At 38.0% G+C, this 25,389-nt stretch overlaps 1 protein-coding gene across 1 annotated transcript in view; it reads left to right on the top strand.

The window, feature by feature from the left end:
• Nucleotides 1–16,256, top strand: part of LOC139744274 (homocysteine-responsive endoplasmic reticulum-resident ubiquitin-like domain member 2 protein) — a 137,535-nt gene extending 121,279 nt beyond the window's left edge. Inside the window, exon 8 of the mRNA XM_071654720.1 lies at nucleotides 14,696–16,256. Within this exon, the coding sequence (XP_071510821.1) occupies nucleotides 14,696–14,869 (174 nt within the window). The 3' untranslated portion in view covers nucleotides 14,870–16,256. The remainder of the gene's footprint in view (nucleotides 1–14,695) is intronic.
• Nucleotides 16,257–25,389: the final 9,133 nt, after the last annotated feature.

Raw genomic sequence — 25,389 nt, 5'->3', positions numbered from 1 at the left:
GCGGAATCAGGGGTGTCCCCCTCGGGACCCAGGGGAGGGGGTGGGAGGGGTCCTAATGGAGGCCTAAATACAGTGAGACCCCGTTATAACGAGGTCCATGGGACCGGCGATATTACCTCGTTATAACTGTACGCATCAAAAACAAAGAAAAACATAAGCACGACGTCATATGCCCATCAATCCAACTTAAGAACATCCTTTTGCGTTGTTATTACAAAATTATGGATCATTGTCCCCGCCGAACGAGTTCGAGCAGGGAACTTTGAAACGGGCTCCGTACGTGTGTGCATCCGTGTGTGATAAAAATCTTCAATTTGCTACTTCTCTGTCAGTTATGAGCCAATTTTGATTCTGTTTGCTTTATATGATAGCACTACATGGGAGCTTTGAAATTTCTACACAGAATTTCAGTTGTAACCTTTGACCTTGACCTTTGACCTATATTGTACATTTTGCTACAAAATGCTACTCCTTCGCCATTTCTAACCCGATTTCGATTCCGTTTGCTTTATGTGATGGCACTAGGTGAGGGCTTCAAGACTTTTGCACAGAATTTGGACCTTTGACTTCTTTGACCTTTGACCTGGATTTTTTTACCTATATTGTACATTTTGCCACAAAATGCTACTCCTTCGCCATTTCTAACCCGATTTCGATTCCGTTTGCTTTATGTGATGGCACTAGGTGAGGGCTTCAAAACTTATACACAAAATTTTGACCTTTGACTTCTTTGACCTTTGACCTTAATTTTTGACCTGTATTGTACATTTTGCTACAAAATGCTACTCCTTCGCCATTTCTAACCCGATTTCGATTCCATTTGCTTCATGTGATGGCACTAGGTGAGGGCTTCAAAACTTCTACACAGAATTTTGACCTTTGACTTCTTTGACCTTTGACCTTGATTTTTGACCCATATTGTACATTGGCTACAAAATGCTACTCCTTCGCCATTTTTAACCCGATTTCGATTCTGTTTGCTTTATGTGATGGCACTAGGTGAGGGCTTCAAAATTCCTGCACAGAATTTTGACCTTTGGCTTCTTTGACCTTTGACCTTGATTTTTGACCTACATTTTGATGTAAGTTTGCTACAAAATGCTACTCCTTTGCCATTTCTAACCCGATTTCGATTCCGTTTGCTTTATGTGATGGCACTAGGTGAGCGCTTCAAAACTTCTGCACAGAATTTTGACCTTTGACTTCTTTGACCTTTGACCTTGATTTTTGACCTGTATTGTACATTTTGCTACAAAATGCTACTCCTTCGCCATTTATAACCCGATTTCGATTCTGTTTGCTCTATGTGATGGCACTAGGTAAGGGCCTCAAAACTTCTACACAGAATTTTGACCTTTGACTTCTTTGACCTTTGACCTTGATTTTTTACCTATATTGCACATTTTGCTACAAAATGCTACTTCCAGCGGGGACATATATTACGCACCGTGTAATTTCTACTTTTCCTTGTTGTTATTGAGAGAATTAAAGGAAATTATTTGCGAATTGATTTTTAAAAAACACGAAAAAAAGTAGGGGTTGAAATGCATTATTTCTTTATTTTTCTTCCGAAAATCTCTTTGCATAATAGTTGCTCATTATGTTCTTGACAAGTAGACCTATATTTTATTCATGATTCTTTCTACACCTATATCTTCCTCTTGTATTGAACCATTCTGAAAGAATATTTTTCATTTCTGAAATAAAGTGTCAAATGACATTGAACAAATTCAGATTGTATAAAATGCGTTTCTTAAGTTTTTCTAAACACCAGCGCAAATAGAGTAACAAACATGCGTTGTTTACCGTAACTTTCGAGGTATTTTACGCTGTTGCTGCTCAGCGGGAATGCGATGATTTCATGAATCATTTCGGTTTAATCTTATACAATGTATGATCGTTGAGCCCGAAGGGATTAGAAATGCGTTTGTTATTTTCTTCCGAAATTCTCTTCGCGTTTTGTACATCTGTTCTTGCAAAATATGCGACAGGGAATTTGGAAGGTCGTGATCCTTTTAACGCAAATCTGTACCTCGTAGACCATTTTGAAAGATGGGAAAATCTTCATTGTGAAATGCAATGTTAAATGATAATGAACGAACGCAGATCTTTTCAAACGGTTGAATGCGTTTGTTTCTTTTTCTGAACACCGACTCAAGTAGATTAACATTGACTTGACGTCGATGCTAGACCATAGTGTACTTACATTGATTTCTCATTGCAATTTTGATTTAGGTTTCAAACTTTATTCTTAAAATCTCTAAAGATTCTCTCTCTTCCTCTCTCTCTCTCTCTCCCCCTCTCTCTTTACCAACCGCGGGTTTTGCCAGTATTCAGTGGTGAAATTTACAAGAAACTTTGCTGTTCATGTCACTCTCATTACCGAAATCGTGATATTGTACTCAGTTCAGTTATAGAGTTTACGTTTATTTTCTAAAGTTAATGTTAGAACCGATAAATTCAGAGCTGGTTTATTGCCGTTTTGATTCTATGTTGCTTTGCGTAAGGCAGATAGTTACGGTCGATTATTACTCTTCAATACTTTTTTTTTTCTTTCTTGTGTTTTTGTATGTCTGTGCTCTGCAGTCCTGCAGATCATGTCGGTAATTTTGTTTCAGTCACTCCTCTATGGTCAGTTACAGCACGTCACGCACCGATGCACCTCATCGTATACATCCCGTGTATACGATGTGCACTGCACTTCACGTTGCACCATGATAGGCCATTATTATGTAATGTCACTCATTGTAAATGGATTCTGATTTTGGAATAGATGACCAACAGCTAGTCAACCACACAAGCCAGTATTTCACTATTAATGAATTCAACAGTCAGTTTTTTTTTCAATAAGGCAAATCAGATTTGTGCTAATTTCAGTTTAATTCACTTTAATTCAAGAAGCTTAACTAAAAATTTTGATACGTTTGAACTATTTTTAAGTTCCCTCAATGATTTTCCATTCTCCGTTATAGGAGTCACCGAAACATGGTTGCACACCAATTCCCCGGACCTATTTGGCATTGAAAATTATAATTTTATTCGTAATGACAGAAAGCATGGCATAGGAGGTGGGGTTGCCATGTACGTTAATAATCACATTAGATTTAAAATTCGAACTGATTTAGGTATTCAGGGAGCAGAAAGTTTATTTATTGAAATCTTAAATGATAATGAGAAAAATATTATAGTTGGTACCATTTACCGTCCTCCACAAAATGACGTTCAATCTTTTATTGACAACTTCGACCAATGTGCTAACGAAATTTTTGGAGAAAGAATATCCATTTCTTTGATGGGAGATTACAATATAGATTTATTACAACCCACCCATTTCCATGACATATTACTTTCCAACTCACTGCATCCCCACATCAATAAATCTACCAGAATAAATAACACCACTCATAGTAAAACATTAATAGATAATATACTGTCTAATGTTATAACTGAAACCTGTACGAACGGTATTCTTTATTCAGATATATCTGATCATTTACCGATTTTTATGATTAATGATAAATCTGTAATAACTCCAATATGTCGCCAACCCAAACAATATTTGAAAATGTATCGAAATGAAACGCCACAAAATATTGATTCATTGAATCAAGATTTATTCGAAGAACAATGGAATGACGTCTTTGAACTCCAAGATGTTAATTCTTCCTATGAAATTTTTTTTACAAAAACTATTAGATTATTATGATAAACATATTCCTTTAACTCCCAAAGTAAATGGAAGGAAAAGAGCTCGGCAACCGTGGATTACTCAAGGTCTTATACATTCCATTCTTACTCGAAACCGTCTTTATGAAATATCTCTGAGGAAACCTACTCCTGAAAACGTGAAAAGGTATAAAACATATAGAAGTAGATTAACTTCTTTGATTCGAGTTTCACGTAAATCATATATTTCAAATAAACTCGAATCTAATAAGGATGATAAAAATTCTCTTTGGTGGATTGTTAATGAAATACTCAAAAAGAAACCTACGGAATGTCCTGATAGCATTACCCATAATGATAAAGTTATCAATCCTGACCAAATTGCAAATATCTTTAACAATTTCTTTGTTAATATTGGTCCTTCTTTAGCTGCATTTATTCCCATAAATGATATCAAAAATTATAAAGATTACTTACCTGAAAGTAATCAAAACTCTTTGTTTTTTACTCCAATTAATGAATCAGAAATTATCGATATTGTTCGATCTCTGAAATGTAGTAATTCCTGTGGGCCTGACAACTTAAGGGTGAATTTTTTGAAAAAAATAATTTACCCCTTAGCAGCCCCTCTCACCCATATATTTAATTTATCCTTACTTAACGGTGAGTTTCCAGACTCTTTTAAAATCGCCAAAGTTATCCCCATTTATAAAAGAGAAGATCCATCATTGGTGAAAAATTATAGACCCATCTCATTGTTACCTGCAATATCGAAAATTTTAGAAAAATTAGTTTATAAGCGTCTCTCCTCGTTCATGATTGAAAATGAAATATTAAATGTGAATCAGTTTGGTTTGTTTTAGGAAAGGATTTTCTACCGATTATGCTATAATCAAATCTGTTGATAATATTATTGATGCGCTTATTAAAAAGGAGCACATAATTGGAGTTTTTATGGATCTTAGTAAAGCATTCGACACTATTGATCATGACATTTTATTTGAAAAATTACATAATTATGGCGTGAGAGGGATTACTTTGTCATGGTTTAGAAGTTATCTAAGTCATCGAAAACAATATGTTGCATTTAAATCCAGTCATTCGTTCCATTTGAACGTGTCATGTGGTGTCCCTCAGGGATCTATCCTCAGGCCCCTACTTTTTTTGATTTATATTAATGATATCATTAATTCCTCTCCTTGTTTAAACTTCATTTTATTTGCAGACGACACCAATGTTTTTTATTCCCACAAGGATATTATAACATTGGTTGATACATTTAACATGGAATTAAGTAATATTTCGAAATGGTTTAGAAGTAATAAGCTTTCATTGAATATTGATAAAACATGTTTTATACATTTTCATACGCTTCAATCCCAACCCACCCTTCCTCAAAGTATTTCTATTGATGATATAAACATTGCTGAGAAACATTCAACCAAGTTCCTAGGAGTGACCCTAGATAACAATCTAACTTGGAATACTCATGTCCAGAATATTATAACAGCAATATCTAAAGCAACTGGTGTTTTAAGGAGAATAAAATACTTAATTAATGATCAAACTTTAATGATGTTATACAACACCTTATTTTTACCATATGTAATGTACTGTAATATTGTATGGGGCAACTGTAGCAAAACCAAATTGAACACAATTTTTCTTCTTCAGAAAAAGGCTCTTCGTATATGCACACATTCAAATTTTTTGACTCACACTGATCCCATATTTTATCGCCTAAAAACTCTAGAGGCCCATGATATACATTCATACCTAACTGCTATATTTATGTATAAACACATTTGAAATTTATTACCATTTTTCCATAATGCCCTAGTAACTAATGATCACGTTCACTCATACCCTACCCGTCGTTCCCATAATTTTCATTTAAGTAATCCAAAGCTTTTACTTGCTCAAAAGTCGATTAGACATCACGGTCCGGATACATGGAACACTCTTCCTGAGGAGTTGAAACAGTGTGCCTCCTTGTTTTCATTCAAAGCAAACTTAAAGAAGCATATTTTATCACAGTATACTTCAAATACGAACGGCCCTCTGCATTATCACTTCTTAAATATAATATTGTTATTGTAATCCCAGCTGCAAAGCCATGCATACTGTAATATCATTAATTTCCTTTTATATCATTGTTTATGCAAGTCAAACGACTCTGTTTCAAATATACTTTGTGTGTTTCCCATGTTCACGATTATTCAATCTGTGTATATATTGATTTGCAGAAAATAAAGTATCTACCAAACAAACATGCTTATTCAACTATTTTTACGCTCCTGTCACCCGGCAGGATCGCGATGATTTCATTAATTATTTCGGCTTTAATCATACACACTCATATTAATTTACATTATCATATGTTAAATGATAATGAACAAAGCCAGATCTATTCAGCTGTGAAATGCATTTGTTTCTTTTTCTGAACACCGACTACATTAAGAAAATTAACATGAGTTATTAAACTATTTTTACGCTCCTGTCACCCGGCGGGATCGCGACGATTTCATTTCGGCTTTAATCATACACACTCATATTTACTAACCAGCAAAACAAGTGTATGTCGGAACTAAAAATTTAAAGGATATAATGATGAGTTACACACGCATTCCAGTTGTCCATTTTTGGGAGGGGAGACTTAAATGGAGACTTAAATTGTACATGTTCATATTCTTCTTGAAAACCCGGTGATGAATTTTCACCAAACTTTGCAGGTAGTATGCCTAGGGGGTTAGGATCTCATTTGTTCAGCTGGGCACCATGCTCCCCTTTGTGGCCGCTGGGGACCCCAGCCCACCCCCCCCCCCAAAAAAAAGAGGAATATTTACAAATCTTCTTCTCTAGAATCAGAAGTGCTAAAGCGAAGTTAATACCTGAGTTAGTACATTGATGACTGTAGTTCCAAATGCGGGGCCTAAATTGTACATTTTCATCTTCTTCTTGAAAACAATATAATAGATTTTCACCAAACTTGGCAAGTAGCATTCCTACGGGGATAGGATCTCAATGTGTTCGAATGGGCCCCAGGGGGCCCAAATCTCCTAAATTAAGGAACATTCAATAATATTCTTCTCTAGAATCAGAAGTGATAGAGCTTTAAGTCTTTTTTTTTTCCAAAACTGCATAGTCCAACTTTCTAAGTACAGTGTACTTGGCAGATATGTTTACCATCGTGATGGAATATGAAAATCAATGGACACCACGCCCACAGCTCTCAAAGCTGCCCCCACCCCAAATTTCCAGTGTTCTCTGTTAAGAGTTTGCAAGAATGCATGGAAGGTGAACTTGCAATACTTGGGTGAGCGCAAGACCCCTGGGTCTTTGTAAAGAATATTACAATGATATTAGCATAATATGCTTTAAAAGATACCTCTTTCTCCCTGAACAATGAAGCAAATCTAATGAGGTTTTCTGCAAGATGTAGATGATAAGTCATAGCTTCATTATATTAAATCTGATATTAAGGCTTTTATGTAGTGACTGTCTCGTCCATTTCATGCTTTTTTGTAGTTACATAAAAGCATTTTTTGTGATTATTAGTGTACTCTGTGCTTTCCTAGCGCATGTACACATGATCTGTACATACAGTTAAATTGGCCACGCAGAGCTTGATTCTGAATGCAGCTTAATTCTGCCAAACATGAACACAGCGTATTTCTTCAAATATTTGGAATGTATTTGAGGATATTGTTGATTATAACGGAAGTACGATATATTTAGACTGTCTCGTGAATAATGCAGCTTAATTCTGCCAAACATGAACACAGCGTTATCATTGCGAAGTTATCATTGTGGAGGTGACCGTTGTAATTTTTTTGGGGGGACATATGGTATTTAGACTGTCCTGATGAATAGTGCAGCTTAATTCTGCCAAACATGAACACAACATATTTCTTCAAATCTTTGGAATGTATTTGAGGATATTGTTGAATATACAGTAAGTACAATGTATTTAGACTGTCTTGTGAATAGGTGACTTTCTTCGCGTTTTTCACGTTTAAAAGCTGATATTTACGTGTAGTATTGTGTGAAACAAACACTTTGTTTGTGGTTTGCGAAGTATTCATGTTTGATCGCCTCGCTGATGCTTGGTACATACATACAATGTATGCACCGTTACGTACTGTATACATATATGTATTATGTGTGTGTGTGTGCACGGTTACCATGAGGCTGTTACGAATACTCGACGGCTTGGAGAAATAATTTTTAAATATATGTATTTTGTTATCGTGCAAAACTTGAAATGGGAACAAGTCATTTCCTAAAGGCCATGTCACACCTTTCTGGGTAAGCCTTATGTGCGACTTGCGAAGAACAATTTTTGCTACCCGGAGGTCCCCGCAGATGACCTGCACATGAGAGTACCTAGCACGTATCTCACCCGTAGTTACCCGGAGTTGCGCACACAAGTCCTATTTACCCACAGGCAAGTATTTTGTTAACGTACAAAGCTTGAAATGGGAACAAGTCATTTCCTAAAGGCCGTGTCACACCTTTCTGGGTAAGCCTTGCGTGCGACTTGCAAAGAACAACTTTTGCTACCCGGAGGTCCCCGCAAATGACCTGCACATGACAGTACCTAGCACGTATCTCACCCGTAGTTACCCTGAGTTGTGCACGCAAGTCCTCTCTACCCGCAGCCAAGTTTTGGCCCTGTCACATCTTTCCGGGCAAGATACGTGGGCTTGATGCGTGTGATTTTCTAGCATACCGGACAATTTCTGAGGGCAGACGAGGATTTTGGCGAGTTGTGCATATACCGGGTGTCCCAAAAGAAGCGGAACGGTGGATTTTTCAGTACCTTGCGGTCTAAAAGTTATATATCTTTTGACATCATTAGAAAGAGCATCTTCCACAGAAGACTATGATACCAAAATCATTTAATTTGGTTCTGTACTTTTTATTCTACGCCAATTTCTGAAAATGCAGTCATTGTCAAATTTCGCCGGATTTTTGCGACTTGTGAGATAATAATTTGAGTGCGATACGCGATCCATACGGTGAATATTGTGTAAGCTCGGTGATCCATGTCAACAAAAGATACAGCTGTCACATTGAGTTCGGGCCAGGAAAAACAGTGTGTGTGTGTGTGCGCGCTCCCAATATGAAAGCGTTATCTTTTGTTGACATAAATCAACGAGCTTTACACAATTCACCGTATGGAACGCGTGTCGCACCCAAATTATTATCTCATAAGTGGCAAAAAATTGAAAATGACTGCATTTACAGAAATTGGCGCAGAATAAAAAGTGCTCAACCAAATTTAATGATTTTGGTGTCATGGTCTTCTGCGGAAGATGCTCTTTCTAATGATGTCAAAAAATATATCATTTTTAGAACGCAGGTACTGAAAATCCACCGTTCCGCTTTTTTTGGGACACCCAGTATATATCTTATTTGCTGAACGCGTTCTGTAAGTATCTCTTGCAGGTGTTCTGTGTGACCTGAGTGCCAGGCGCGTGGGGGCTGACAACTCAGTGAAGAAATTCCTCTGAAGGAATGGCAGAAGTCCCACAGAATGTCATTATCTTGGCCGCATATGGAGACTGCGAATTACCTGTGTGGGAGTTGCCTGCGAGGTGCTGCTGCTAAGGGCCTCCTACTGGCGTTTTGCATTGACTTCTACGGGCAATCCCTGCGACTCACCCGGGAAAAGTTTTGGTCATGTTCAAAACTTGTCTGCGGGTAAGTCACACTTGCGTTCGCACCTCAGGGCAAGTATGGTCGAGATACGCACTAGGTACTGTCAGGTGCGAACCAACTGCTGGGAGGTCCGGATAGCAAAAATTTTTCCCCACTAGTCAACCCGCAAGGCTTCCCCATACACGGTGTGACAAGGCCTAGAGCATGCTCAAAACTCATTCCGGGTGAGTTGCGGGGGTTTGCCCGCAGAGGTATTAGTGGGCCAGATATGAAGCAAAATTGGTCGACATGCTCACATCCTGCGGAAAGTATGAAATTTTGGATATAGGGGTATTTTGGGGCGCTGATTTCAAAAATTGCCGGATCCAAGAGATCTGACCATGGGGTCAGCCGACATTTTGAATTCCAATATGGCCACCATCACAAAACAAATTTGGAGATCCCTATCTACAGTTCTGAATAACCTGTGGCACCAAAATATGGTACACAAGAACATTTTGACATATTGAAATTGATGACAGATTAATTTGAAGTGTCTGACAAACATCTAATGGCCCCCATTTTGAATTCCAATATGGCCACCTCGACGAAATGTTCAAAATTCCTATCTCGAGTTTTAAGTGATAAGTGACACTGAAATTAGGTGCAAACAAGTAATTAAAGGCATAGTTTACCATTTGCAGATGAAACAAAAACCCAGCATTAGTGCTTTAAGATAGTTCTAAAATGTGAGTTACGGATAGAAACAACCACTGTATAAATTTGAATCAGTAAAATCGATGTTAAGTATTGTTAAATATACAAACTGTGAACAATATTTATGATAAAAATGTTTCCAGACTAAACCGTATACAGTTACGGCTTTTTGAGAAAAATACTTAGCATTTGTATATCTCCTTATATTTTAGGCTTTATTGTGAAAATTTTATATGGTAGGATATTTTGTGGTACAACAGACCTACTCATATGCATCAAATGTGAAATCTTGCACATTTTTTTAATCACTGCTCCCAAAGGTATACTGGACCTTTAACATACTGAGTTTTAAAAATGGACTAATGTGAAGTGTCTGACAAACGCAATGCCCACTATTTTTAATTCCAATATGGCTGCGCAGACAAACATCATGACTAACATTCACGGGCATGTCAAAAAATGAAGCAATAACGAAGCATGATGCACCTTTCACTGACGTCACAATGTACATACAGCAGCGCGCACTCAATCAGTTACAAACGCGCGCTCAATCAGGTAGCCTAATTTACAAACCCAAGATAGGGATTTTCAATACTCCAACATGGCAACTATGTAGGAAAATTCAAATTGGCTGCCGTGCAGCTTGTCAGACATATCAAATAAGCCTTATTGAAGTCATCATATCACCATGCTTTTTATGTATCAAATTTCAATGGCTTATGTCATTCAGAAATGAAGATAGGGATCTATGATGGTGGCCATATTGGAATTCAAAATGACTGCCAACCCCGTGGCCAGATCTCTTGGATCCGGCAATTTTTTACATCAAAATACCACTATATACAAAATTTCATACTTTCCGCCGGATGTGACCCTCTTTTTCACATATCTGCCCCACTATATGTGCAGAACACCAGTAGGAGGCCCTTAGTGGCAGAACCTCGCAGGCAACTCCCACGCAGGTACTTCGCAGTCCCTGTATGTTGGTAGCTGATAATGGATTGATTTCAAAGCTCTCACACAGGTCACATGGAATACACGCAAGTAGCAGGTAAAAAGCATGCCTCTAACAGGTAAGACGCAAGTACGGAACTCGCTAACATCCTTGTCTGCCTGCAGAAAATTTTCCTGCGTTCTGGAAAATCCCTTCTCGCAATAAGCCCACATAGCTTACCCGGAAAGGTGTTACAGGGCCTTAATTGATGTATTTTTCTCCTATTTTTCAATGTATCAAAGCAATATCACGTCAACTTGTCAACGAACCTAAACGAAAAATAGGCTCGGCTCACAGCCTATCTAGACTACATTGTACAGTGTACGTGTGGGATACAATAAACTTAACCACTTGCCACATCAACAATGAACACATTTTTCCTCAAAGAAACATTGGGATTCCAATAGCATTGAATAATGGAAAAATGTAGAACTGGCTAATTACATTCTGTCTTTTTGAAGCTGAATGATACATATTTTGAATGTGACAGGTTGGCAGCTCTGCCAATATCTGATGACCCCCAGCATATCACCTAACTCATCCTAAAGGTAAAACATAGTTCCGGTATACCTTAACAACTGTCAAATTTCGCTCCAAAATGTACCTGTATGCCTAAGAAATGTGTGGAATAACGATGTAATAGCGAGATATTCGTTGGGTAATGACAAAAATGTGAAATATTAACCAGAAATGTTCACGTCTCAGAACTTACCCGATCGGGGTCAGGCTAACTCGGACTTGGGGTCAACTCGGCCTTGCTTTGATGGCGGGGCCGGGTTGTCCCTCTGGATTGTACAGTGGTGTAATATGGGAGCGCTTCGCATTCTGGCTCGTCGCAGTTATGGGCAGAGTTGATAAATGCGTGCATCAAAGAAGCTTTTGGCGCGCATACAAAATGAATGTGTGTGTATGAATAAAATATTGGCAATCACAAACTGCGTACTTTGCTGCGTCTGAAATAGGGCCGAGTTGTCCCCAAGTCCGAGTTAGCCTGGATCCTTCTCGAATAAAAGTTGGTATACCGACTTTTATTTTTTTATTTCAAAATACTCCGAAACAACTCATCATCCCGGCAAATCGCATCAGCCATGTAGGTTTCTTGGTAGACTCTTTCAATGTTCTGCAAGTAAATATGAAATGGTGCAAGACAGGTTCTCAACCCTTACCAGAACTATGTTTTTTTTCACTTTAAAGTGACAAGTTTCATATTTCGTTTTTTAAAGTTATATGCAGAAAGAGCATTGCCATAGTGACTACTAATGGCCCTCAAAATCAGGATAAAGGAGACCTCCGGGTGATTTTCAGAATTTTACAATTTAAGAACTACAAATCAGTTATGCCGAGTATAGAATTTCAGGATTTATGATGATTAGGATGAAGAATAAAAATGTTTTTAAAATTTATGACAAATTGCAATGAACAAGGATGATGACATGTCATCACCAATAAGAATGCATGAGTTGGGGCTCAAGGAAGCAGAACAAAAGAAGAAGGCATGTGTAGATTATACACAGGTGAACTTGCAAGCAAGTAGTATTGTGATGGAAATACACTGCTACATTTCTGAAATATGTGAGCCTCCCATGTCATCATCATTGTTCAGTTTAAAGGGATGGTACAGTATCGGTGAAGATGAGAATTGGGCTTTTAACTTTTTGCGAGACACCAAGAAAACACTTCTGATATAGTACAGAACATACCATTTTAAGAGGAATTCATAGTTTATTTGATGAAAATCGGGTTTGGAATGACTGAAACATCCACAAACAAAGTAAAACAAAGCAATCGTAATAAAGTGTGGGTCCCACACTTTATTAGAATCGCTCTTTTTTGGATATCTCAGCCATTTCAAAACCAATTTTCATCAAATAAGCGTTGAATTCCTCATAGAATTACATGTTCTTTCATATTTCATAAGAGGTTTCTCATTATCTCACCCCAAAATTTTAGAAACCTGAAATTAGGTCTCAACCAAAACTATACGATCCCTTTAATTTGTTTAAGGTTTTTCAAAGTATTGTTTCTCTGCTCGAGGACCTTAATAATTCCACAAATTTACACATGGAGCTGTCGATTTATGTACTACATGATGTAAAATTATGAAAATCGTCAGGAATGCCCTTTAAAGATAGAACTTCTTCAATAGTTTGTAAATGAATCAAAAGAAATATGGCACATATGGTGACGGTGCTATCAAGTTGTGCAAGGCACATTTTTTAGTGTAGTGGAAGTATGTTGCCACAGTATCAGTGCATTGTGGCCCCAAATCAAGAAAGTGAGTAAAATCAAATTTGGTACACTTGTTGAACTTAAACAGAGCTATGCAGGACAAATGAGAAAGAGTGTAGGGAAGTAAGTTGCTTTGGTAACAGTCCATTATAAATGTCCCACTGCAAAAATTTTGAAATTTTTACAGTAGTTCCTGAATTTAATAAATTCATCTTTTGAGTCATGAATTTAAAAAGAATATCAGTCCTTGATCTTCTTTTAATCTGGGTTATATCATAAAAGTGAAGATATCACCTTAAACAAATGGAAGTTTCATTGACAACACATCAAAGTCTTGCTATTTTTCTTCGCACAGGCATTTGTCTTGTTTTTAGGTTTTTGTTTTGTGTTTTGTTTTGTTTTGAGAGAGAGAGAAGTTGATCATAAGCCATATTCTTAAGTGAGAAGATGAAACCATTCAGATCCATGGGAGGGATGTTTACACCTAACTAATAGAGTTGTCTTGCCAAATACACCAATTTTACAAAGCTGTAAAGCCATTTTCAAATTACAAAGCTCCCCTTTATTTTTATTGAGGGATTAATCCTGTGTAGCGGGGGGATTTTAAAACATGAAAAAACTTCCGCTTAAATTTTGCCACTTTTTTCTTTCATGCCTTGTGACCCTATTCGCGAAAATCATGGGTATGCCTGCCAAGATATAACACATTTTCGTGACCAATGTCACCGAAAATAGAAGTTTCCAATTACTTTTGTGTGTACATTGTTTTGGTTTTACAAGAAGTTTAAGATGAATGTTTTTCCCTGTTTTTTCTTAAAAGACATCCCCTATAGTTATCAACTATTCTAGATGAGAGAAACAATTAAAAACACAGATTTGAACAATAAATACTTCTTAAATACAAAACGAAGAAAGACATGAAAAGTTTAACCCGTTGAGGACAGGCTGATTTTAATACAACACTCATTTCCCATAGACCTCTGCCTGAGTATACTCGGGACTCGTCCTCAACAGGTTAAAAAAGAAATACGTAAATTCATTTTGTTACCATGATTTTAATGTAAATTTGTTAATTATACTACAGTAGCCCATTTGAAGCTTTGTTTAAGAATTTTAAAATGTGATGCATAAATAAGCAAAATTAGCATAACTTTGGGAAAATGATCATGTTTTGGGAAAAATTAATAAATCATTATTCGAAATTATGGATGGGCAATGTGCGTGCTGACTTTCGCCATAATTTGGCAATTGACGACCAAGATCTTGGGGGGGGGGGGGCAAGTAGCAAATACAATGCAATTTCAAAGTAATCCGGGCTATATTTGATTAAGGCAATGGGCAAACCAAGATAAATTTGTAACCATGCAGGTTGTATACTGACTCTGTAAATGGCAAAATTTATAGCAAGAAGAGTGGAAATCCATTTATCATTCATTCATTTTGCAGCCTGATGAATCAGATGGCAGTACTAGTAACAGTGATGACACTGATGGAGCAGAGGGCACAGAGCCAGATGATCCACCCAGACCAGGATTACTAGCAACAACCTGGATCTTCATATCTACCTTCTTTACATCGATAGTGCCACAAGGACCACCTCAACAGATTCCAGCAAACTGATTCTGAACTTCTTCCTCTTCTCTACAAAGCATGTTTTCTTGACATGTTAGATAACATATGAGTGATTATGAGTGATTGAATTCATTAAAATCTTTCAAGGACACATCAAGATGCTGCAACATTTTGTCAACCAAGACGGGAAAGATATACTAGTACAGGCAAACCCGTGATAACAACTTACTGTTGACCACAAGATTCTTACTAAAGCTAGTGAAAATGGATGTCCAGGTTGCTTCATTAGTACTAACACTGATTGTGGCTGAAGCTCCACCTGCAGGTAACAAAAACATAAGTCTTGTTTGTGGGAATATCTTGCTTTCTCTAAGAGAAAAGTAGATTATAATTTTTTAATACCTGCATTTATAAATTCACAGTGAAACCACAAAACTTGGTATTAATATTCTGTCATGGAGGGGGGCGGGATGTTCTACATGCATCCAATAACAAGCTTTCAGGGGTTGAAGCATCCGCTAATTGTAGCCCATAACCATCAGTTATACCCTCTCCTCTGATCACCTGAATAAGTTGGCAAGTAGTACCATGTGCTGTGCTTATGTGTACTTCAGTGAAGCTTCAGCCCTCATAGACATTGTTAAATTTTACTGTTCAATCAAAGTTTATTTCTTCATATATCTTGAACTGTAAAGCACTTCAAAACATTGGTAATAGGTGTTGTATGAGTTTTTCATATTTTTACTTAATCTTAACCTAATGCTTAAGTGAGCCATAGTCATCACTCTTTGTCTGACGTCTAGCTTGTGTTATCCATCATCCATTGTCCGTCGTGTGTAAACTTTTTACCTTTTCATCTTCTTGAAAACCTCGTGATGATTTTCACCAAATGTGGCAGGTAGCAGCCCTAGGGGGATATGATCTCACCTTGTTCCAATGCGCACTATACCCCACCTGGGGACCCGAGGAAGTCTTCTTTTCTTTAACCAGAAGTGACAGAGCTTAGTTAATACTGTGAGTTAGTACATTGATGACTGTAGTTTCAAGTTTGTTCATGACGGATCCAGGGGTGCCCCCCATGGAGCCCGGGGGGCTGGGTCCAAATTAGTGTATTAATTGTACTGTACATATGCATCTTCGTCTTGAGAATGCATGGTCAGTTTTCTACCTCGGCATGTATTATCACTTGCGTGATAGAATATGTATGTGTACAAATGGGCACTATTCCCCACCTGGGGGCCCCAGGGAGCCTGGAACCAATGCCAGAGTTGGGGGTGGAGACTGACAAAACCCCCAAATTAATGAACTTTGCAAATCTTCTCTTAAATTATTAAAGCTACATTAGTGCTAAATGTGATTTACATTAGTAACTGTGGTTCTAAGTTTGTGGCAGATCAGGGGAATGAGCCAAGGGAAGCAAGGGGAGGGAGACCAAATTGAGACCAATCTTCACATTTACATTTCTTCTTGCAAATACATAATCACCACCCCCAAGTTTTGAAGGTTCTCAGGTAAGAGTCTGTAGGAATGCGTAGAAGGTGAACTTGCGGTACTCTGGTGAGTGCGAGACGGGGCCTCTTGTTTGTAATCATGACCTTTGCACTGCACAACAATCCACTTTCTATATGTAGTGAGCACACAATGTGTGCCACATGTTTGTGTGTATACCGTGTAAAAAGATATGCCCCTGGTAGTGAATCCTGTGGCCTGCACTGACTTGTAGCAAACAAATCAAGTAAGATTAAAAAATGAATGTTTTTATGCCTCCGCCACGAAGTGGTGCCGGAGGCATTATGTTTTCGGGTTGTCCGTCTGTCCATATGTCCGTCCGTCCGTCCGTCCGCTTTCGTTTACGCGATAACTTGAGTAATATTGACTGGAATTTTACCAAACTTGGTCCAAGTATGAAGTATGATGGAGCAATTATTTGATTAGATTTTGGGTGAAATCGGCCAAAGGTCAAGGTCAAATCATGAAATTGTATCCGTTTACGTGATAACTTAAGACTGGATAGAGCAAATCTCACCAAACTTTGTTGGAGGATGATGTATGATGGGACAATTACTTGATTAGTTTTTCAGTGAAATCGGATGGAGGTTAAAGGTCAAAGATCAAGGTCAAATCCTAAAATTTATCTGTTTACGTGATAACTCAAAACTGGATGAAGCAGCTTTCACCAAACTTGGTCGAAGGATGATGTATGATGGGACAATTACTTGAGGAGATTTTAGTGACATTGGCAAGAGGTCAAAGGTCAAAAGGTCAAGGTCAAATGCTACAAATGTTGCAATTTCCCCCATATCTATGCAATGCCCAAAAGTATTTTCTTGAAACTTGGTGTTGACTTGTACTACTGTGTAAAGATTCTCCAGAGAGAGTTTCATGTCATAAGGTCAAAGGTCAAAAGGTCAAAGGTTAGGTGAAAATGTTGCAATATCGCTTTTCTCACAAATGGTTCAATGTATCTTCGTGGAACTTGGTACATACGCATGTACTGACTGGCAGGGATTATCTAGGGAATTTAGGGGTCATGGGTCAATAGTCAGGGGGTCAAAGGTCAAGGTCATCTCAAAAATTTACTATTTCCCTCATATACTAGTATGCAATGCTTGCATTATTAGTTTCAAAACTTAATACATGCATTACCTAATGGAGATTCTCTGGGAAATTTCCAGCCAGAAGGTCAAAGGTCAAAGGTTAAGAGTCAAAGGCCAGGTTTCAATGCCCCCCCCCCCAAAAAAAAAAAAAAAATCCATTTTGTACCGTCATTACACTCTTCTTCATACCTTGGAAATTACTCAATGCAAAAAAGGTCTGTCAGAATTCGTACAAGTAAGAATTCTCAATTCCCCAAATATGTGTACCTGCACTCTTAGAAAATTAAAGCAAACCCAGTTCAAGACATTTCTGACAAACCTGTCATTTCAATATTTTGCCAGTTATGTGAAACTGTCACGGATCACCCATTGTGAAGACGTTGTACTATACACCTATTGGGAGAATCATGCATTATGGCGGAGGCATCAGTCGCCATAGCGACATTTCTAGTTATATGTCATGCTCGTACACAGAATCTTGTTCTGTGCTTCAAAAATGAAGTTGCTACATCAAATGAGTTGTGCAATATAATTATGTGTTTTGAAATACCCACACTGGGGGGATTTTGCAGTAATGACAATTCATATCAGTTTTTATGCCTCCACCACGAAGTGGTGCCGGAGGCATTATGTTTTCGGGTTGTCCATCCGTCCTACCGTAATGAATTTTGTGGACGGCGTAACTAAAAAATCTTTTGAGGTATCCTAATGAAACTTGGCATGTATGTGTATTAAGGGGTGAAGTTGTGCCTATTAACCTTTTGGGTGCACATGCTCAAGGTAAAAGGTCAAAAGATCAAGGTCAAATACATAAAATTTCACTATTTCCACCATATCTATGCAATGCCTGAAGATATTTTCTTGAAACTTAGTGTATACCTGTATTAACCAATTAAAATTCTCTGGTGAAAGTTTGGGGTCATAAGGTCAAAGGTCAAAAGGTCAAGTAAAAGTATTAAAACTTTACTTTTTTTCTCCGTACCTTGGAAATTGTTCAAGGTATCTTCATGGAACATAGTACAGTATATATACATGTACTGACTGGCAGTGATTATCTAGGCAATTTAGGGTTCATGGGGTCAAAGGTCAAGGGCAACACTTCAAAATTTTATTATTTCCCTCATGTTATGCAATGCCAGCAGGATTATTTTTTTTTTTTACTCTTGGTGTATGCATGTATAACCTTATAGAGATTCTCTGGAAAGTTTTTTTTTTTCTTTTTTTTTGCCTCAAAGGTCAAAGATCAAGTGAAAGTGCTGAACTAACTTTTCCTCCATATCTCGGAAGTGGCTCAAGTTATCTTGAAACTTCCTACATATTTATGCATGTTCTGCCTAACAGTGATTATCTTACGAATTTTAGGGTCAAAGGCCAGATGAAAATGGTAACAATTTACTATTCAATACAGAAATTGCACTTTTTCCCATACCTTGAAAATTACTCAATGCATAAACGTATGAATGGGTCAAAGTCAAGTTAAAGTCCTAAATCTCCAAATACATGCTCTCCTATTCATCCAATTAAACCTAGGTCAAGGGAGATGAACATTCAACACATTTGTGACAAACTTGTCATTTTAATATTTTGCCAATTTTGTGAAAATGTAATCACACATTGTCCACATGTACTATCTAGACCTATTAGGAGAATCATGCATTATGGCGGAGGCATACCAGTCGTCATAGCGACAATTCTAGTTGTTATTCAGTAATTTGGTTCACCTGTTTCCTGTAAAAAAAGTTGTATAGTAGTCTTCGCTGAATCAGGTACAGTGAAACCCCGTTATGACGAGGTCCGTGGGACTGGCGATATTACCTCGTAAACCGGTACCTCGTTATAACCGTACGCATCAAAAACAAAGAAAAACATAAGCATGACGTCATATGCCCATCAAACAAACTTATGAACGTCCTTTGCGTTGTTATTACACAATTATGGATCGTTATTATTAAGAGAATTTAAGGGAAATTATTTGTGAATTGATAAAAAAAAAGACGAACAAAGTAGGGGTTGAAATGCGTTAATTCTTTATTTTTCTTCCAAATGTCTCATCGCATAATAGTTGTTCATACGTTCTTGAGAAGTAGGCCTACTCAGCAGGATCATATTCGTGATTCTTTCTACACCTATCTCTTCCTCATGTATTGAACCATTCTGACAGAATGATGTTTTTTTCGTTTGTGAAATGCAGTGTAAAATGACGATGAACAAAAAATCAGATTGTATAAAATGCGCTTGTTAAGTTTTTTCAAACGCAAAAAGAGAAGAAGCACACATACATTGTTTACCGTAACTTGTGACGTATTTGATGCTGTTGGTGCCCAACAGGAATGCAATGATTTCATGAATCATTTCGGCTGTAATCATATACAATGTATGATCGTTCCGCCCGAAGGGATCAAAAATACGTTCTTTATTTTCTTCCGAAAATCTTTTCGCTTTTTTTGTTCTTCCGTTCTTGAAAAATATGCGGCGGGATTGAATTTGGAATTGATTCTTTTTTTACGCAAAGCTGTACCTGTTGGTGCCCAGCGGAAATGCGATGATTTCATGCATTATTTTGGCTGTAATTATATGATCGTTGCGTCCAAAGGGATTAAAATACGTTCTTTATTTTCTTGCGAAAATCTTTTTGCGTTTTGTACTTCCGTTCTTGAAAAATATGCAGCGGGATTGAATTTGGAATTTGATCCTTTCTACGCAAAGCTGTACCTGTTGGTGCCCAGCGGGAATGCGATGATTTAATAAATCATTTTGGCTGTATGATCGTTGCACCCGAAGGGATTAAAAAATATGCGTTCTTTGTTTTCTTCCGAAAATCTCTTCGGGTTTTGTACATCCGTTCTTGAAAAATGTGGGCCAGGATTAAATGTGGAAGGTTGTGATCCTTTTTACGCAAATCTGTACCAGTTGGTGCCCAGCAGGAATGCGATGATTTCATGAATCATTTCGGCTGTAAACCTATAGGTAGTATGATCGTTGCGCCCGAACCCTTTTTACTTTCTTCCGAGAATCTCTTCGCGTTTTGTACATCCATTCTTGAAAAATATTTGACAGGATTGAATTTAAAGGTTGTGATCCTTTTTACACAGATCTGTACCTGTTGGTGCCCAGCGGGAATGCGATGATTTCATGAATCATTTCGGCCGTCATGGCCGTAAGTCTTATACAATATAATAATGATCGTTGCACCCGAAGGGATTTAAAATGCGTTCTTTATTTTCTTCCGAATATCTCTTCGCGTTTTGTACGTCCGTTCTTGAAAAATATGCGACAGGATTGAATTTGGAAGGTCATGATCCTTTTTACACAAATCTGTACCTCATAGACCATTCTGAAAGAAAGAAAAATCTTCATAGTGAATTGCAGTGTTACTAGAGTTATCGATAATGAACAAACCCAGAGCTATTCAAACTGTTAAATGCGTTTTTTCTTTTCTGAACACCGCCGCAATTGAAAGTAGATAACAGGCATTGTTCAACTATTTTACGCTACTGCCACCGGACGCGTATCTCGCGAAAAAGGAAATCGAATGATTGTATTCAGTAACTTAGTATAATAGGAACATCGGAAGGTATTTCTGTGTTTTATTGCGTGGTTTAGAAGAAAACACGGACGGAAGGGTACTCTGCAAAACGGGAAAGAGACTTGGATAGCGTGAATTTGGTTTTCAATGTTTCGTTTGTCGCGTGTTTGAAAGCGGCAAGTCAAGAAAATGGAACCTCGTTATATCCGATCAAATTGCGTATGTTTTTCTTTATCATGATGCACCAAAATTGTCCTCGTTATAACCAGAATCTCGTTATAACCGAACTCGTTATAACCGATTAGTTTTGCCATAGGTTTACACGCGAAGGAAAACGGGACCAACGCCGTCACCACGTTATAAGCGGTTCCTCGTTATAACCGAACTCGTTATAACGGGGTTTCACTGTATAGCGTCGAACAGAGCATTTCTCACTCGATAAAGTGTTGTACTGATTTAGTGGTATACTGATTAACTGGAGAGCACTCTCTTTTTGTACATCACAGCGACCACACACTAATCATGCACCCATCTGTACTACATACACAACACAGTATGTCTCCTAATGCTTAACCCTAAAGGGGCCGGGCTTTTTTGGCTATGCTCAGAGTGGGGGGGGGGGGGGGGGGGGATGGATTCCGCCCCCCCTCCTGAGATCTCGGCCATCGGTGGTGCAATCGCAATGAAATTTTGCATGCGTGAGACCCGCGTCATAATCTACAAGATTGTGTCATAAGATTTTTTGAAACAATCAATTTCTAATTTTAATTAATTAATTATGCAAATTAAGCTCAAGATGATATTTTAGCCTAATTAAAAGCAATGAGAGTCTAATTTTTGATTTGCAAATCTGTTTTAGCATATTCAACAATTGTACATCACAAAAACTTCCAAAACTCATTTCAATTCTTATGTATTTTATTGTTTTCAGAATTTCTTATGTATTTCTTTGTTTTTCAACTTTTGTTTTTTTCTTTGTTTTTCATTGGAAATTGTCACTGACCACTTTTCTACCATAATTAGCACAAAATTAATCAGTGAAAGTGATTAATTGTAAAAATAATCAGGTTTTTATGACTTTCATGACAGAGCACTGTTTTTCATAGGAAATGTACACAAAATCACAAAATTGTGCCCGTTTTGGGGCTACATTCCATTACAAAAATGGGCGTGGCTTCGCAAAAGTATGCACGGACGTTGCAAATTTGGTCTCAAAAGTTGCGCGAGACTTGAATGAAGAAAGTCAAGAAGACTCGCGACGAGGCCTTCTCGCGTTACAGAATTATAGCGCGAAACGTCGAGGGGGGACGGATTCCGCCCCCCCCCCCCCCCCCCGGCCCTTTTAGGGTTAAAGGGAAAATGACATATTGATGTACAAACACAGTGAAGGGTTTACCCTGTTGATGATTATCTGCAAAGGATAATCAGCAATCTATGCTGACGCTCTGCTTGCACAAGTGCAGGCTCACCATTCATGAATGTACAATGTACTTTTGACCAGTCACGTTATGATATAAGTCACATTAAAAAAATGCAATTGTTACCATATGCCATTTCTGTGATGGTGCAGTTGTGTAGGTCCTGTTAAAGAATTATAATGATAATAAATGAATAACTGATAAACAGATTTTCATTTTTCTCTTTGACCTTGGTTTGATTACAAGTTTTATGCAACAGGTCATAATCATGACAAGTCAGCAAGATTTTTCCTCTCTCCTACCCTCATCTTTTTTCTCTGTAATCCATGTGTAGAGTGAATGTCTACAGCATGATTTTGTAAACAGTGGGCATGTAGCCCCAACATCATGCAAACCAAGCCCTCATCAAGCCATATGTGCACGGCTAGACATGCCTCATGTGCAGCTGGACTTCAATGCTTGGCATGCAGCCACATGCTGCAGCAAATTTTGCTGCCACCTCATGTGTAGTGGCGACCATCGAGTTTTCACGAACAGCCTAAAAAAAAGTCTCAGTGGAGCCAGCCTATTCTTTTAGAACAAACTAGACGCTTGTAGTTATTAGTATGTCGTGTATGTGTGTGTGTATAGTTTAGGTAGAAAGAGTGTTGCAGGTACAAGGGTTTGTACATGGCATGTATAAATGCATCACTTGTACTGATATGGTAAATTGACTGCACCCTTCCCATTCATATTGTCAAAACATAAACATAACAAGCTCTGTTGTCTCTTGGCACCTCATAGATTCTTCAGAATTCATAATATTTACCCCTGTTTTTAAGGACTTTAGCAGGAAACTGAAGATACACTAGGTTTATCTGGAAAATGTCTACCCTAAAGAACAGATGAGGTTTATTTGGAAAATGTCTACCTGATTATGCAGTAAAGATAACATGTATCAGACCTGTTCCAGTTTGTATCAGTTTGTCAAGCGTCCGATTAAGTTTAACTCCCTGAGTTTTTGAGGAGTTGACTTGAAGTTTGGCACATGTAACCATTATAGTATGTAGATGTGCAAACTTTATCTTACATTGATCATTGTCAGTGTGTTGCTATGGTGACAGCATATTTTGTTCAAAAATCATGCAGAAATATATATTTAGCCAACTCCTTCAGTTTTTGAACATTTGACGTTAGATTTGGTACATATGACCATTGCAGTTTTAAGATGTGCAAAATATAATGTCAATGAAATGTGGCACATGTGATTCCTTCAATATGTAGCTGTGCAAACTTCATCTTTCTTCAATGTCAAACAATTGTCATGGTAACATTTTTTTTCATGAAAATCACAAATTACCAGTGGATTGAACGCCCTCAGTTTTTGAGCATTTGACGTGAGATTTTTCATGTGACCAACATTATTCTTAAATAAGCAAAACACATCTTTAATCAATGTTGAACAATGCTTTGCGATGATAACAACTTTTTTTTCAATAAAAAGCATGCAAAAATATTGTGGATTGAGCCAATCCCCTTTTTAGGTGGGGATGTTCTTCACATTCAGTGATAGTTTTAGTTAAGGCTATTACCATGTCATTGATTTAATTTCAAATCATAAAACATTTCTGAATTGCAGATAATATGCTGTAAAGATGTCTCTGCACAGCCTGGCTGTGTAGGAAGGAAAGAGGCATTCCTGAGAATGTAACAAATATGTTGAAACTTGCAAAGAAGAAAGGCATCATGCTCTTGAAGTCACTCTGTAATTTCGTATGACCTGTATGTTGACTTATAACTTGTTGCAGTTGTACATAATGGGAAGATTATCCCTGACTTAGGGGCCCCCAGGGGACCTAGAACCCAAAATTACAGAATCTTTACAAACACATAGAAATCTTCAATAAACTCAGAAATGCTGTAAATGGCTACATTTGTGAGTGCAGTTTCTACTCTGTTCATGTCATCTCCAGGAGTGTGTCCATTGAGGACCATTGGTGCTTGGGAGGATAAAAGTGGGGGCTAATTTTCACATTTTCCTCTTGTTGAAATGGCATGGTCAAATTTTCACCAAACTTTTCAGCTGTTATTGCTACAATGATAGAATGAATGTTGATAAATGAACACCATTCCCCACTTTGGGCCCCAAATTTGAGAATCTTTAAAAAAGATCTTATTCTTTAAAACAAGCAATCCTCTGAGTGAGTACTTGAGTGTACATACATGTAAGTCAGTGCATTGTAAATTTGTTTATGGCAGATACCAGGTGTGGCCCCCTTTGGGCACAATTTGGGGGCCAATTTTTACATTGTGATAATATTTTCTTTCGAGAACATGTGCTCAAAAGTTTTCCATACTTGGTAGGTATTTTTGATAGTGTGACATAAAATACAATACACCATGCTCCCCCACCCCCTCTATGTTCATGTTCTTCTTTAGTACTGCAATGTACTTGTCTCCAAGAATGCATGGAAGGTGAGTGTCTGGGTGCTGGATGTCTTGTTAAATACAAATGTAGTACACTACATGCGTATCCGGGCACTTACCCCCTGGGCAACTACTCTCCGGATAACTACCGCCGGGATAATTACCCCTCAGAGCTATTCCCCCCTAGGGCAACTACCCTCCTAGGGCAATCACCCTCCAGGGCAATTACCCCCTAGGACTATTGCCCCCTCCCCCGGACATCTACCCTCCTATAGGGCAACTACCCCCAAGGGCAATTCCCCCTAGGACAGCTATTCCCCCCCCCCCCCCCCCCCCAATATGTATGCCGAAGGATGCCGGAGGATATAGGCCATGGGCTAGTAGGGGTCAACCTGCACCCCCTCTGCACCTAACATTCATTGTTGTTTCCATGTAGCCCTTGGTCTGGAGAGTCAGAAAAGTGATGTTAACAAAAGAAAAGTTGGGTCCCAAGACCCGCCCCGTGACATTTTGTAACGTCACTTCCGGAACGACCTTTTAGCAAATATGGAGGAATAGCATTTGGGTATTATCCTAATAAAGTGGTCCCCATGCCTTTATTTTTCAATGATAACCAAAGAT

Source organism: Diadema antillarum, unplaced genomic scaffold (assembly GCF_040938485.1).
Source record: "Diadema antillarum isolate AM-2024a unplaced genomic scaffold, OU_Dant_1.0 seq00001152_RagTag, whole genome shotgun sequence".
Classification (NCBI taxonomy): domain Eukaryota; kingdom Metazoa; phylum Echinodermata; class Echinoidea; order Diadematoida; family Diadematidae; genus Diadema; species Diadema antillarum.
This window is presented reverse-complemented; position numbering and strand designations above follow the sequence as displayed.